Genomic DNA, 14,182 nt, shown 5'->3' on the forward strand with positions numbered 1-14,182 from the left:
CGGAGAAGATGAGCCAGCCCTCAAGGAGGTGATTATGTAATTTGCTAGCAATTCATGTCCCTGCCGGCGTGGCGCTGCGCGCTGACGTCACGGGGCTGTAATGGTGGTGTGCCTCGAGATTTTTTTCATGAAACAAGTGTGCCTTTGCCCAAAAAAGGTTGGGAAACACTGGCCTAGAGGGAGGATAGTGTCAATGTAGAAACTAGCCTGCTCTACGATGATGAAATTTAGATTACTTGCTCCACCCACTTTAACCCACCCACATTTGTCTCTGGCCCTTCGCATCATTGGTATGTGGCCCTGGGAAAGTGGCCCCTGAAAAAGGTTATTTAACTCTGCTTTACAGATATCTCTCATGCCCATTCTTTGCTTCTCACCTGCCTGTCATGATTGGACAGGAGAGGCGCGACTGTTATTAGGTCAGTCAGTTGTAAACACACACACTTAACAATTTTGGTTCTACACATCAAATGTAGACCTAAGGCCCACAAATGATGTCATGCAAGAGAATCCACAGTCACACTTAACTGTACAGTGGAGCCTCGGATTACATATGCTTCAGGTTACATACGCTTCAGGTTACAGACTCTGCTAACCCAGAAATAGTACCTCGGGTTAAGAATTTTGCTTCAGGATAAGAACAGAAATCGTGCTCTGGTGGCACGACAGCAGCAGGAGGCCCCATTAGCTAAAGTGATGCTTCAGGTTAAGAACAGTTTAAGGTTAAGAACGGATCTCCGGAACGAATTAAGTACTTAACCCAAGGTACCAGTGTAATGTAAGCATTGCACATTATAGTTGAAATCAAGGGGGCTGGCTGCACATCGATGCACAAACTAACTGTGGTGTCACAAGCCAGTTATTTTACTCTAAGAACAAAGGAGATGAATGCTTAGCATTGCCCCTGCCATGCTAGTTGTTTTATTTGTTTCTTATCGCTTCTTAATGCACGTCTTCTCATATTCCCTGGAAGTAGGTACATGGTGGTGCCGTGTAACCATGCATCAAATTGTTTTGAAATGACACATGAGGGTGTTGTTAAAAATGTGCGTGGGCAGAAGTACTGCATATTGGATTTGGCACTATTATTTGGGAGCTGAGTGAATAATTTTTAAGTATATTCTTGCCCACCTTTCTCTTATAAAGAAAGCCATAAATCATTGAGTGGGTCAAAACCAATTAACAAATTTCAATCACAAAAATGATCTCGAAATAAAATTAAGAGCAGTGCATTTAAAAGTACATTGCATCCGCATCCCAAGTGCTTTCTGAAAAGGAAAAGGCTTTTGCTGTTCTTTGGAAAGCAGTAAAAGATTTTGCTTCGCAGGCACCCTGAGGGACAGAGTTCTGCATTGTGACATCAACAGCAGGCAAAGTCCTGTTGGTTGGAACTGCCAGCCTAATCATCGACAGTGTTGGCACGCAGAGCTGGGCTTCCCTAGGTGATCTAAGTGCAGGGCTATTGTTGGCAGTCAGTATCTTTGGCCGCTTGCCAAAGCCCACACCTTAGTAGGAGGCTTGCTGCCAATTCCTAGAGCCTTGTGGGCCTCCACCTCCTCCCTTTCTGTGTTGCAGTCTCTTCACCTGCCCTCTCTAAGAAAGGAGAAGGAGCAGTAACCTGTATGGGCTTTGGTTTGGTTCTCCCTCTGGAAGGTGGCTTGGGCTGGGGCCAGAGAGAAAGGGAAGCAAATGGGCAGCAACAGTGGTGGAGAAGACATGATAGATACAATTGGGGAGGGAGCCGACTGAGAGCATCCGACACAAGTCCCCCTACCCACACTGGCGGAGGAAGGGGGATGCGGTGGGTGTGGTCTGACCTGGGTCTCATCCCTGAGGGGGGTGACATTGCCACGCTGTCCCCTTGGGGCGCTCGCCGCGGGCGGCGCCCCTCTGGGATGCTTGCCCCGCCCCCGCGGGTGGCTAACCCCGCCCTCTGGGTGCCATAGCAGCTAGCTCTGCCTCTTCCTACCCACACACCTGGAACTGGCATTATCTAACAGTGTGAGGATGTTTCTCTGCAAAGATGCACGACGGAAAAAAATTCACAGAACATTTAACGGAAAATTTGCTGGTGCTTTATTCACTTGTGGAAAATTCTCAGTTTCGTAAGTTCACTTGTAACAGCAAAAGGATGCCAACCCAATTTTAGGCAAGCCTGGCATTTTTCAAAGATTTCAGCTTTGTTTGTTGAATACTAATGAAAAGCGCCCAGCTTTGATTCAATATTCTAAGAAACGAACAAAAGAGAAATCAGCAGTCAAAATCAATGCAGTTTTGAAAGGATCAGTTTGCCACCTTGAATAAAAACGGTGTTCAGTTGTATCCAAACATAGACAAAAAATCTGTTCCTTGATCTCAGGAACCATCGTGCAAAATTTTGTTATGATATATCAAATAGTGTTCAAATTAATAGAGAGTGGACAAAGAGACAACTTTTCAAAAGATAAAGCAGACAAGTAAAACGTCATGCTAAATAAGATCATTCTCTAGGGTATCAGAAAATTACTCTGTACAAACTGAACATTTTCTAATCAAATTACAAATAGTGGTGTCTGTTTTCTGGGGGAGATAATCCAATTCAGAATTTTCCAGAAAACCCACATCGCTGTTTGTATGAGAGTCAACATGCTCCGGTAACTAGGCAGATCCGAAGTAATTTAGGGCTTTAAAGATCAGTACCAACACCTTGGAACACTCTGAAACAAACCAATCAACCCAGTAGTGCAGTTAGGTAATTATTTGCTTTCTAAAATAGATTTTTTTCACTAGTTTTTATAGTAACATTAACAGTACAAAATACAGTAGTACAACACAGCTCAGCCATACAGTCCATATTGATATCAATTATATATTTCATTAGTCCAATCATGTAGAACATGGGTAGGCAAACTAAGGCCCGGGGGCTGGATCTGGCCCAATCGCCTTCTCAATCCAGCCCGTGGACGGTCCAGGAATCAGCATGTTTTTACACGAGTAGAATGTGTCCTTTTATTTAAAATGCATCTCTGGGTTATTTGTGGGGCATAGGAATTCATTCATTTCTCCCCCCCCACACACAATATAGTCCGGCCCCCCACAAGGTCTGAGGGACAGTGGACCGGCCCCCTGCTGAAAAAGTTTGCTGGCCGCTGATGTAGAAGAACAGAAATAAAGTGCTGATTGTGAAATAAATAAGTTGCACATAGGTCCATGCTATATTCAATATTGTCAGTGCTATTTTCTGGGGGTACTCAGAGATATGCAGTTCTGGCACCTCCCTCCCCCCCCGAATGTTCAAATTTTCTGTAACAAACAACTTTATTGTGAATACCTATTCCCCTACAAAAAATAAAGCATTGGATATGGTATACAATTTACTGCAGGAAATTCCTCTATAATGTTCCGTGTGAAAGGCTGAACTGCAGTTAACGTTCTCCCTGGTGGTATATATGAAATACAGCTAGACCAGCATTCATGGAATAGCATTTTCATTTTTTCTACAGTTAGGTAATTCTAGACTTAATGGTCTTTTACACAGCCTTTTCAGAAGGTAGCATTTATTACTTCACTTTCAGATGTGGTAAGCCAGCCTTCCTCATTTGTTCCCCCACATCCCCATTCTGCAGAGCAGGGACCTGCCAAGTACTTCCCTGTCAGCTCAGCACAGTGCCGGATTTATGTATAAGCTAAACAAGCTATAGCTTAGGGCCCCACTCTCTTGGGGGCCCCAAACAAATTTAAAGGGGAAAAAAACCTGGATGTACATTTCCAAAATATAAGATAAAAAACAAATAAAATAAAACATGCAGCAACAGTGCCAAATGGCTTTAGATATCTATTAAGTCATGGATAGGCAAACTAAGGCCCAGGGGCCAGATCCAGCCCAATCGCCTTCTAAATCTGGCCCGCGGACGGCCTGGGAATCAGCGTGTTTTTACATCAGTAGAACATGAGTAGAATGAGTAGACTGTGTGTTCTCGAAGCTACCAGCATGAGTTTGACCAAACTGTGGGAGGCAGTGGAAGACAGGAGTGCCTGGCATGCTCTGGCCCATAGGGTCACAAAGAGTCGGACATGACTAAACGACTAAACAACAACAAAATGTGTGCTTTTATTTAAAATGCATTTCTGGGTTATTTGTGGGGCCTAGGAATTCGTTCATCCCCCCCCCAAATACAGTCTGGCCCCCCACAAGGTCTGAGGGACAGTGGACTGGCCCCCTGCTGACAAAGTTTGCTGACCCCTATATTAGATCCATAAATTACCATATAACATATATTCAACACAAAAAACAGCGACAATTTGTTGTTGGCAAAGGAGAGCTGGACATATAAAGGGCCCCATTACCTTCAGTAGCTTTGGGCCTCATCAAACCTAAATCCGGCCCTGGCTCAGCAGCACCCCTGGATAAGCCAGGAAAGTCTTGTATTGGAATAATCATTTCACACACTTCTTTCCACTGCTATATTACGCTTTTCTAATATTGCTTGTAACGGTTTCCAATTACAAAAGTAAGTCTGAGCGTGGCAAACAAACACTAGCGATGCATCCTCGGAGGACAGCCCACGTAATTCAACTTGCAGGAACACGGGGGTGGGGGTGAGCAGCGTGCGATGAAAGGATCAAAGGAAAAGATGCAGTTGCAAGATAAATAAAGTGTGTGAGAGAGACCTGCTTCCGTTGACTGAACTGCAGGCAACTGGGTCTGTACCTCCTGTCAGATGCAGCAGCTGCATAAGCCACAGGTGGAAATATAACATCTTCAGAGTTATTAGGTGTGATTCTGGTTTAGTCTAGGTTCATGGGATCCTTGAAGGCGGAAAAACATTGAAGTCCCCTTGAATCTGCAAAGTGGCAGATCGGTGCAAGCCCTAGGTGTTTGTTCTGCAAGAAATCTGGTTTCTAGGTGATGGAGAGGAAGGAGTGGGTGGAAGAACTCTTGCAAATGGTGCAAGTGGGGAGCAGGAACAGCCCCTGAGGCTGAGGATCCCTACATCTGAACACTAATTCGCACCTCTCACCAATGGAAGAGCACAGAGAGTTACAACCTAATGTTTGCTGTTTGGGGGGGCGTTGAAAGTAGACGCAAAAGGAAAATCACACTAACTTACTATAGAATCAGCCTTCTCCAATATGGGGCCCTCCAGATGTGTTGGACTACAATTCTCATCGGCCCCAGGCAGCATGGCTGTACTGATGGTACCCCAAAACATGGCTGGTGAAGACTGAGCTTATGCTAGTGCCAATAGTGTAGAGTTCAGTCTACTAAACTTTAGCATGTTTATGAGAATTCAATAGGACTTCTGAGTAGACGTGGCTAGGATTGTGCTTTTGATTACCTTCCTACCTCTCACTTTCACACCAACAGGTTGGACCCAGAAGGCTCACCTGCCTTTTTCCACGAGGAGCCACACCAAAAGATCCTAGGTGCCTGGGGATTCCATTTTTCAGAAGCAGGTTAGAAGGACTTTTTCTTCCCACTGTTAACTTGATTCACATGTAGTGTTAGAAACTCATATATATAAGCTAGGCGCCAGATGACTCCTTAAATCAAGGTTACAATCGCCAGAACGGAATGTCTAGCTGCCATTTTTTGATAAGATGGCTTTAAAGTCTTTATTTTTCAAGTGGTGGGCTGACTGATTGATTCTCAGTTAAACATCTGGCTAGTTCAGATGACAACCTTGAGCTAGGTTAAGAACTTTAAGAACTTAAAAGAAGAAAATTCACTTGATCCAGGGGCAGTCCACATATATATTGGCCTCTTCCGACCTCTTTTTCTTAATAGGGACTGCTCCTTCTCAGGCTGCACAAAAAAGCATTTTGGTTCCTGCAAATCCATTCCAATTGTGCAGATAAAATATAACCGGTAGAATTCTACAGCATGCAGTATTAGTGTGTGAAAACAGTCCAGATCCAATGATCCCCAGGCATGCACCTCCAGATGGTGGAGATGTCAGGCACTAGCCTAACACCCAGGCATCTTCACTTGGTCGCAAGTGGTTGATAGCCAGGTGCAAAATGCGCTTGGTGCCTGGCTAATATTGAACACTGTTCACATGTACAAGAGTTTTAACACTAATGGTATCATGAACATGAATGCATACCCATATGAGCAATGTTGAGGGAAGATGAAAGGAGCCTGAAAGGGCCAATTAACAGACATTGACAGGGAGCGAAGATTCCAGTGAGCCTATGTGGCGAAGCTGCAGCATTTCATAACAGAAGGCACAAGGCTTAATTACTGAGATGGATGGGGATAATAGCTGGTGGGGACAGCTATGGGAATCCTACTTACAATTCAACAAACCCAGGATCAGGCACAATAGGACAGGTTGCTTGGCTAGGATCTCAGAAAATAAGATTGCTTAAAAAAATGCCTTAGAACCCGCCCAGTGTACATTTCTCCTTGATTGTAATGCTCAGAACACCACCACAAAGGGTTAAGTCTCTTCTTTCCTTCTAAATACCAAATAAGGGTTAAACTCAGCAAACCCTCCAGATGCTTAGAGGGGAATCTAGGCAAAAGAAGAAGAAGAAAAAGCTGCCTTATAAATCTTTAGAAATGTGAGGCCTCAAGTCTGAGCAAATAAGCACACTCTTCCTTGTTTTCCTAGGTGCTTATGGGGCTGGGATAGAGAGGGAAAGCAAAACGCTCACCTCACGGTTTAGTTATAGTGACAAAGTCTGCTGGTATCCCATTCAGCAGCCTGGGAAGGCTGGGCTTGAAACCAGATAGCAAGACACTGTGGCCAAATATGTTTCTTGGAGATGGTTGTAGCTAGAGAGTAACCCATCATGAGCAGAAATGGGAAATCCTAGCTTCCTCACGGTCCTTTTATTTTACTACTTTGCTGATTGCTTCCGACTTCAAAGGGTGTGCACACGTAAATGGCCTTTTATATTTGTTGTGTTCCCATCTCAGTATTTAATTGCATCTCTGTTGTGTGTATAGAAATTCAAGGAAGGATGTGTTCATATGCGGATTTTCCGTTTCAGGTGTTTAGGTTGTCTGTGGTCCTTTTTGAGTAAGTTTGGTGCCATTTGTGGTTGTTGTCTATTGAAGAAAAAAAAGCAAGTAATTAATTATTAGTATTTAATTATTAGTGTGCTTGGTGCTGCACAAATTGACAAGAGTTTCTGTCCCTAAGGAACTTACAGTCTAAAATTTGACCTAAAGGTAAGCAACAGTGGAAGTGGAGGCAGGGGAACATAATAAAGAAATATATGTATATGAGTTATATCCTTGCTGTAGGTGGGCTGTGCGGCCTTCCAGATGTTGCTGGACTCCAGATCCCATCAGCCCTAACCAGCATGGCCAATGGTCAGTGATGATGGGAGCTGTAGTTAAAAATACATCATGAGGGGCAAATGTTCCACACCCATGCTCTAGAGCATGGGGTCCAGGAGGCTGTGCCAAAGACTTACTAGGCTGGGTTTTGAGGAGGGGTGTCAAGTAAAGTAGGAAGAGTGTTCTAGGAAGCAGCTTCAGGCATACAAGCCGCCAAGGGAGAAAATGTGAAGGTTTTTTGGTTGGTTGGTTGGTTGGTTGGTTGGTTGGTTTGAAGGACCAGGAGACTTTCACATTGTGGTGGGTGGTGGAGCTTCAGGAACCAAGTTCATGAGCAGGGAATGCAATTTTTACTCTCTCTTCTTAAAGGTTTCCTGAAATCTTAGTTTAAGCTACATGTGGGCTTTTGGGTCAAGTGAAAAATATTACACACACACACACACACACACACACACAGACACACAGATGCTGCTGGTGCTCTCAAGGTCTTCTCCTGCTGCCCATAAAGCCTCCTAAGGTGGTGAAGCTGGCTACCTTTTTCTCCCTTGAAAAGCACGTGGAACCGAAGGAGGAAGTTAGAAGACTGACTCTCTTTCCCACTTCCTCTTTCATCTCTATGCGCTTCCCAAAGCTCAGATTAATTCTACTGGAGGTGGCCAGGGTGGGTGCCAAGATTAAGGGGGAGGTTGTCAGCATTTAAAGACTCCTCTGGAGGCATTGGGCTCTACTAGCCTGTTGTACCAGTGGAAGCCAGTGCAAGGATTCCCGCTAGCACAATGCAAATTTTCACCTGTTCACCTCCTGCTTCCACCCTGCACAATCCCCAAATCTGCTCTGGAGGAATGAGGGAACACCCAGACCAGATTTTGGGTGGTGCTGGCAGAAGGAAGGAGGAGGTTCCCTTGCACAAGGAAAACCTTTCCACTGATGCAACCTTTGCCATAGCACTAGGCTGAACACAACCCATCCAGCATGAATCATTTGCGTTGCTTTTTGTGTTATGCTTCGTCCTCATGAAGACATTAACTTGAGTGCTTTATTCATGCTTTAAAAAGAATTTTAAAAAGAATTGGCTAGGTTGCCACTACTTGAAATAAGCATCACTTAGAGCTCAATCAGACTTTGGTGCCACATTTCTAGGTTTGCGCTTTAAAGCTCTCCCTGCAAAAACTTGCTCTTTACCTCTGAATCAGAGTAAATGGCATCTGCAGAAAACTTGATTTGCAATTAGTTCTGATTCTGCATTAAGGAGTGGGTTTTCTTGGGGAAAGTGATGGGGCATGGGGCTTAAAAGCATGGATGTGTGCCTAGAAAGTACAGGGCAAAAGCTAAGTGTGGATGAGCCCTTAGCTGCTGATGGGAAAAAGTGTTATATAAGAGCCTAGGAGAACCCCAAGCCCTATCTGCTTTATACATTTAAAGCAGTACTCATACCACTTTAAACAGTCATGGAATCCTGGGAACTGTAATCCCCCCCATAATTTTAATTGTTTTTCATGTTAATGTAAGAACAGCATGTAAGTACAGTAACTTGTCCAGTGGTAGGTACATTCTTATTAAGTTTCATATGCAGTACACAAGGAATACAGTGGTACCTTGGAAGTCAAACAGAATCTGTTCCAGAAGTCTGTTTGACTTCCAAAACAGTTCGGAAACCAAGGCGTGGCTTCACGATTGCAGCCAATCGGAAGCCATGGAAGTCACGACGGACGTTCGGGTTCCAAAGAACGTTTGCAAATCGGAACAATCACTTCTGGGTTTGCGGCGTTCGGGACCCAAAACGTTCGTCTTGCAAGTTGTTTGAGATCCAAGGTACAACTGTATGCTTATTTATGCATTATCAAGTATCCTCTCCATAGTGTTTCTTGTGTTGGGGGTATAATAAAAGTATCTTCTGTCTCATTTATAAAGGAAAAGAAAGGAAGCCAAATCTCACCAAAAGTGTCTGTCCTTTCAGTGCCTTTAATTACCCTCCTATGCCGAGTAAAGCATTCCGATAGCCACGTCCCAAATATTATTTAACCAGATTTCAATGGGGATTTGGGAACTGTAGTTTATTACGGGTGCTGGTTGTTTGTGCCATATATGATAATGTTTTCAGTGTGTTCTAGATGCCCCTGTTCCATAAAGTACCTAATATGTATATTGCATATGCGGTGGTCTTGAGTCAGAGAAGTGTTTTCTTTTGCTCTAGGCTCTAGAGATGTAAAAAGTATGCTGTTGTCACTCCCTTCAGCCATATAATTTTAAACATAGTTCCCAACTCCACCCAGCTTACAGATAGACTAGTAGTGCATTCTTGGTCTTATTTTTGGCAGACAAGGTTGTGCTGGTGGTCCATGGCTCACTGTGTCTTGGCAGGGCTGTGGTACGACTGCCTCCATTTGGTGCTGTGTGAGGCATATTCCCCGGAAAGAGTCATCTCACCTCTCTTAGCTATCATCATCATCAGTTAACGTCCATTGCCCTTTGAACAGACAGCATGCTATGACTTTCTAGTTGAGATTGTCCAGAGCTGGAAGCTAGGTATATCCAGGGGTTCCCTCCCCAGCAATTTGAGGTCATTGGTGGGGGAGAGCTGGGACAGTGATCTCTGGCTCCTCTCCCTCCAGCATCTGGTTTGCATTGTGTACGCCTGGCCCCTGGAGCCAAGGGCATCTGCCATAAAGCTAAAATTAGCACAGGATGTTGATCTAGTTAGCTGGATTTGGTAACTCCAAGCTCCTGGGCTGGCTCCAGAGATGAGTCAGTTCTCCTCCTCAACCCTGCTGCTCAGACCTCTGTGCACATTTGATCAGATGCTGGTCCTGTGCAGCAAGGCTCTTTGGGACCACTTTTCTTTGCTCTGGTTTCTGCATCGGTTGGTAGTGCTAAAGGAAAGTCTTGCTTCTTCCCCACATCTCAGGGGTTTCCAAACTGTGGTCCATGAATCACTAGTTGTCTGTGAGCTTCATTCAGGTGGTATGTTGATTTTTGGCTGAAGATGGGAAGTGATACATGTATTACATGAAATAGCCATATGTATTTTTCATTTCATTTTCACCTTTTCCCCCCCTTCTATGGGATTGTATTACAGTTTGAGATGGAATCTAGCACAGCATCTAGCGCAGCACATTACAATTGCTACAATAGGTAGTGAAATCATTAAGTGGCCCTTTAGGGCTCTTAGCAATTGTCAAGTGGTCCATCAAGGAATAAATTTTGGGAAACACTGCTCCATCTTTCTTGCTGCTCTGTTTCACTTTGTCTGAGGAACAGCCTCTTTTCAGCATTTAGGGCTGTGCAGCAGAATAAGTCTCTTTTTGTCTCTGTTGCGCTTGTCAGCACATGTCTCTCCGGCTATTGGCAAAGCCATGGTGTCGGGCAAGGTTTTTTCAAGTCTTGCACAGTTGAGCTGGGTGTGGGTGGGTGTCCTTGCCTAGTGAATCATTTCAATGTGTCCACTCATCATTGCCTCCCATTCTGAAATAGTGGAGGAATAGCAAGAGCAGGCAGACCTAGACCACCGGATATTTGAGTTGGTAGGATTATACCTACAGGCTCAAATGTTCATAGCATTATAAAAACCAATATCCTTATTTGTAGGACCTTCCACCCCACCCCCCCGTACTTCTTTTTTTAAACCATTGGTCCATGTTCTCTCTTACACATCTGCTCCAACCCCCTATGCTGTTTAGTGTGGCCATTAAGGGAGCTGAGATCTAGGACTTAAGTAGCTGGGAATCTGATTTCACAGATCCATATTGCAAAATCCAGGATACTTAATTTGAGTCATTTTAAAATTACTGACCATTATGCACTCCGTGTAAATTGCATTTGGGGGTTGAGTCCATCTGAACAATGATATCCATGTCTCTGAGAGATGGAATGCACTAACGTGGTTGCTGCTGAGTTGATTCCATAGAATGAAGGGGAAAGTAGCAATATATGATGGAAATATAATCAACTAGGGGGCATGTCTTATGAAAACTCCTTGGTATGAATGAGAACTCAGGAACCACAATAATGCTTGATTATCTTTTATTGCATAAGCTATAGTTGCTTATAAATTGAAAGCTTTTGAACCCAAAGTAATCCCCCCCACCCATTTTTCTCTAATGTGGACTTGCATATCTATTGAGAAGATGCCAGATTTCTGTGCTTAATATCAGATAAGCTAGTGGGCCTTGTAGTTTTAAAACACCTTGCTTCAGGGAGCACCCTTGCTAGCCAAAGCTGGATGTAGGAAGCAGAGGAAGATGGAAGGGTTTTAAAAACAGCAATGTAACTTCAGCTGAAGCAGCTTGAACCAGCATCCACCTACTGCCATGATCACCTGAAAGGTTCCAAATACATCTTTAGGCTTTGATCTGCTGTCCAGTTAAGTTTCATAATGGAGAAGGGCAGTTTAATTGCAAAATGGAAAAGGGGGTTAAAAACTATGTGGTAGTACAGTGAGGATAAATTTATCTTTTAATTTGCAGGAGTGTGCAGCTGGAACTAAAACTGCCTCCACAGGAAAAAGGAGGGAGAGAAAAACCTAACAGCAGCAGGAAAAAAAAAAGTATATTGAGTTTGTCATTATTCCAAGTAGCAAGTTATGATTTACAGCCTTGACAGATAAATTACTTACTTACTTAAAATTAAAAAGTAGCAAATGCTGAGTGTTCATTTTCAAAATTCAGACTTCACACAAACACACACACAAACTCTTAAGAAAAGAACTGCATAGCAAGGGAGAGGCCTGTTGACTACGATAGAACTGGGAAAGCAAATCTATAATTTGAACTTGCTTCACTAAAAGACGTGCCAGAGAGGGAAAGGATCCTTCACTGCTTTGCTGGGTACAGCTTCACAAGCCATATTGGGTTGTTTGGCTGTTCTGGATGAAGTTGCACTCCCTTTGATGGGTCAGCTGTGCATTTGGGGAGTGCTCCTGGAACCATCTCTGTCACTAAAAACTCCAAGTGACCTCTGTGGCAAAGAGCACCTATGACCAGGTTTGCTTGGTATTAAAGCTGTGGTCTTTCCTGGATAGAGTAGCTTGGCCACTGCTGGTCATGCGTTGGTATCCGCATGCTTAGGTTTCTGTAATGTGCTATATCTGTGGCTGTCCTAGCAGCCAGCACAGAAACTGCAGCTAAGTGCAGGATCCAGCAGATGTAGTGCTAAATGGGGCACCCAGGTATGTACATACTTCACTTGTGCTGAAGGAACTGCACTGGCTGCCTAGTGGCTACCGGACAACACTCAAAAGTGTTGTTGCGGACATATAGAAAATTCTGAACAACTTGGCTCCAGGATGCTTGGCAGACTGCTTTCCCCTATATAATCCTAGTCCATCCCTACAGTCATACAATCATAGCTTCAGAGGAGGTCCTTTCAAACTCTGCTTACAGCACTGCCAGTTCTCAAGCCTAGGTGCTTTTTCCTTCACCCGCTGCAGCTCCAGAACTCCCGCGCCTTCTTCCTAGCTCGTCTCTGTGCATGCATGAAATAATCATTCATTCCTGGGCTGGGCTGATTTGCTGGCTGCACGGAAGAGAGCATCGCACTGGGAACATGGAGTGTTCATGGGATTATTTATTGGCTGTTGGAGTGGCTTCATAGCTTAGCACTTGCGGAGACTGAAGGAGATTCTGGGGCCTTCCTTAAAGAGACAGATTTCCAAGCTTATTATCTCAGTGGATCCTCCTGACCTTAAAAAGTATGAAATTCTGGCTGAGGCTCCAGCTGACTAACTCTCCTCCCAGAATGCACTTGGGGCATCCTGTGTATGGCAGTATTGTTTTAGCAGCGGGAACCATGTTCGTTTCCAGCAGCCAAACTGCTGTTATTCAGCGGCTACAATAACCTTGGCAGATGTTGTTGTGGTTGCCGCGGAAACGTTTCCTTTTTGTCATAGCCCACGTGAAATTTATTGTTTTATTTAGGTCCTGACAAGCAGGTTGCAGTAGGGAAGGCCAGAGTGTCACCTTGCGAGGAGGGGACGTGTAGGCAGAGCAGCCCAACCTCCTGTGTCTCCCACAAGCACTGACTTTGGCCAGCTTTATGCTGTCTAGTAGTGTAGCGTCCCCGTCCTCGCCCTCCTCAGAAAATACAAAATTCCTGACTAAACCATCCATTAATTCTGCAACCACAAATCCTCAGTATTTGAATGGCAAAGCCATGCCTATATTCACATGTTTTATTTAGCTGGCAGACCTTACGTACACAGTTGTATAATTTTATGGTTTGAATTTTTCCGTTTTATGTTCTGCTTTATTTCCTTTTTTGTCAGAGACGGGAGAGAATTGGCAGAAAGCTGTAGGACACACAGGAACAGTTAAGAGCTGGGAAGAAGCAACAGGCTGAGCGGGGAAAGGGAGCTTGTAGGCCTGTCTCCCCAAGTCATCTTTGCTCATCCCTCTCTCCTCCTAGTGTAAATCAGTCCTTCAAAGTGTGCCCAAAGCTGTTACAGTAGCTCTTGGTATATGTCGGTGTTGCTGTTGCAAGTGCCTCCAGGATAAACTACCTAGGATGTGGCAAAAAACACACACAGCCATCCCAGACCCAAAAAAACCCAGAGCACTTTTTAAAGCAGAACTGTCTTTCAAGGCCTTCCGCCCTGCACAAGGCAGGGCAGCTGTGGCTTAACAAGGGCAGTCCCGGAATTGGTGTCTCACAGCAGTCTAAATGGCTGGGGCAGTCCAGAGTCTCAACAGAGGGGCAACATTAGAGGAAAGGTCCAGTGACTAAACTAGGTGGCAGGGCGGCACAAGTCAGGGAATCCTAGAATCTTAGAATTGTAGAATTGGAAGAGACCCTGAGGGTCATCTTGTTCAACCTCCTGCAGTTCAGGAATCTCAGCTAGATCATACGTGACAGATGGCCATCTCACTTCTTGTGTCTTTAAATAACTTGAGTATGTGGGAGAAACTGCAAGTGCTAGCA

General features: G+C 44.4%; 1 protein-coding gene across 7 annotated transcripts in view; it reads left to right on the plus strand.

Moving 5' to 3' along the window:
• DGKA (diacylglycerol kinase alpha) overlaps positions 1-14,182 on the plus strand; it is a 79,520-nt gene that overhangs the window by 36,696 nt on the left and 28,642 nt on the right. For 5 of the 7 annotated variants that reach the window (XM_083489986.1, XM_083489984.1, XM_083489988.1 and 2 more), the window contains one exon: positions 5,348-5,436. The exons of the other annotated variants lie outside the window; for them this stretch is intronic. In XM_083489986.1, coding sequence (XP_083346112.1) covers positions 5,348-5,436 — 89 coding nt within the window. The remainder of the gene's footprint in view (positions 1-5,347; positions 5,437-14,182) is intronic. 7 annotated transcript variants of the gene reach the window in all.

The sequence above is a fragment of the Podarcis liolepis genome, assembly GCF_965112155.1.
Source record: "Podarcis liolepis genome assembly, chromosome: 2".
NCBI classification, from domain to species: domain Eukaryota; kingdom Metazoa; phylum Chordata; class Lepidosauria; order Squamata; family Lacertidae; genus Podarcis; species Podarcis liolepis.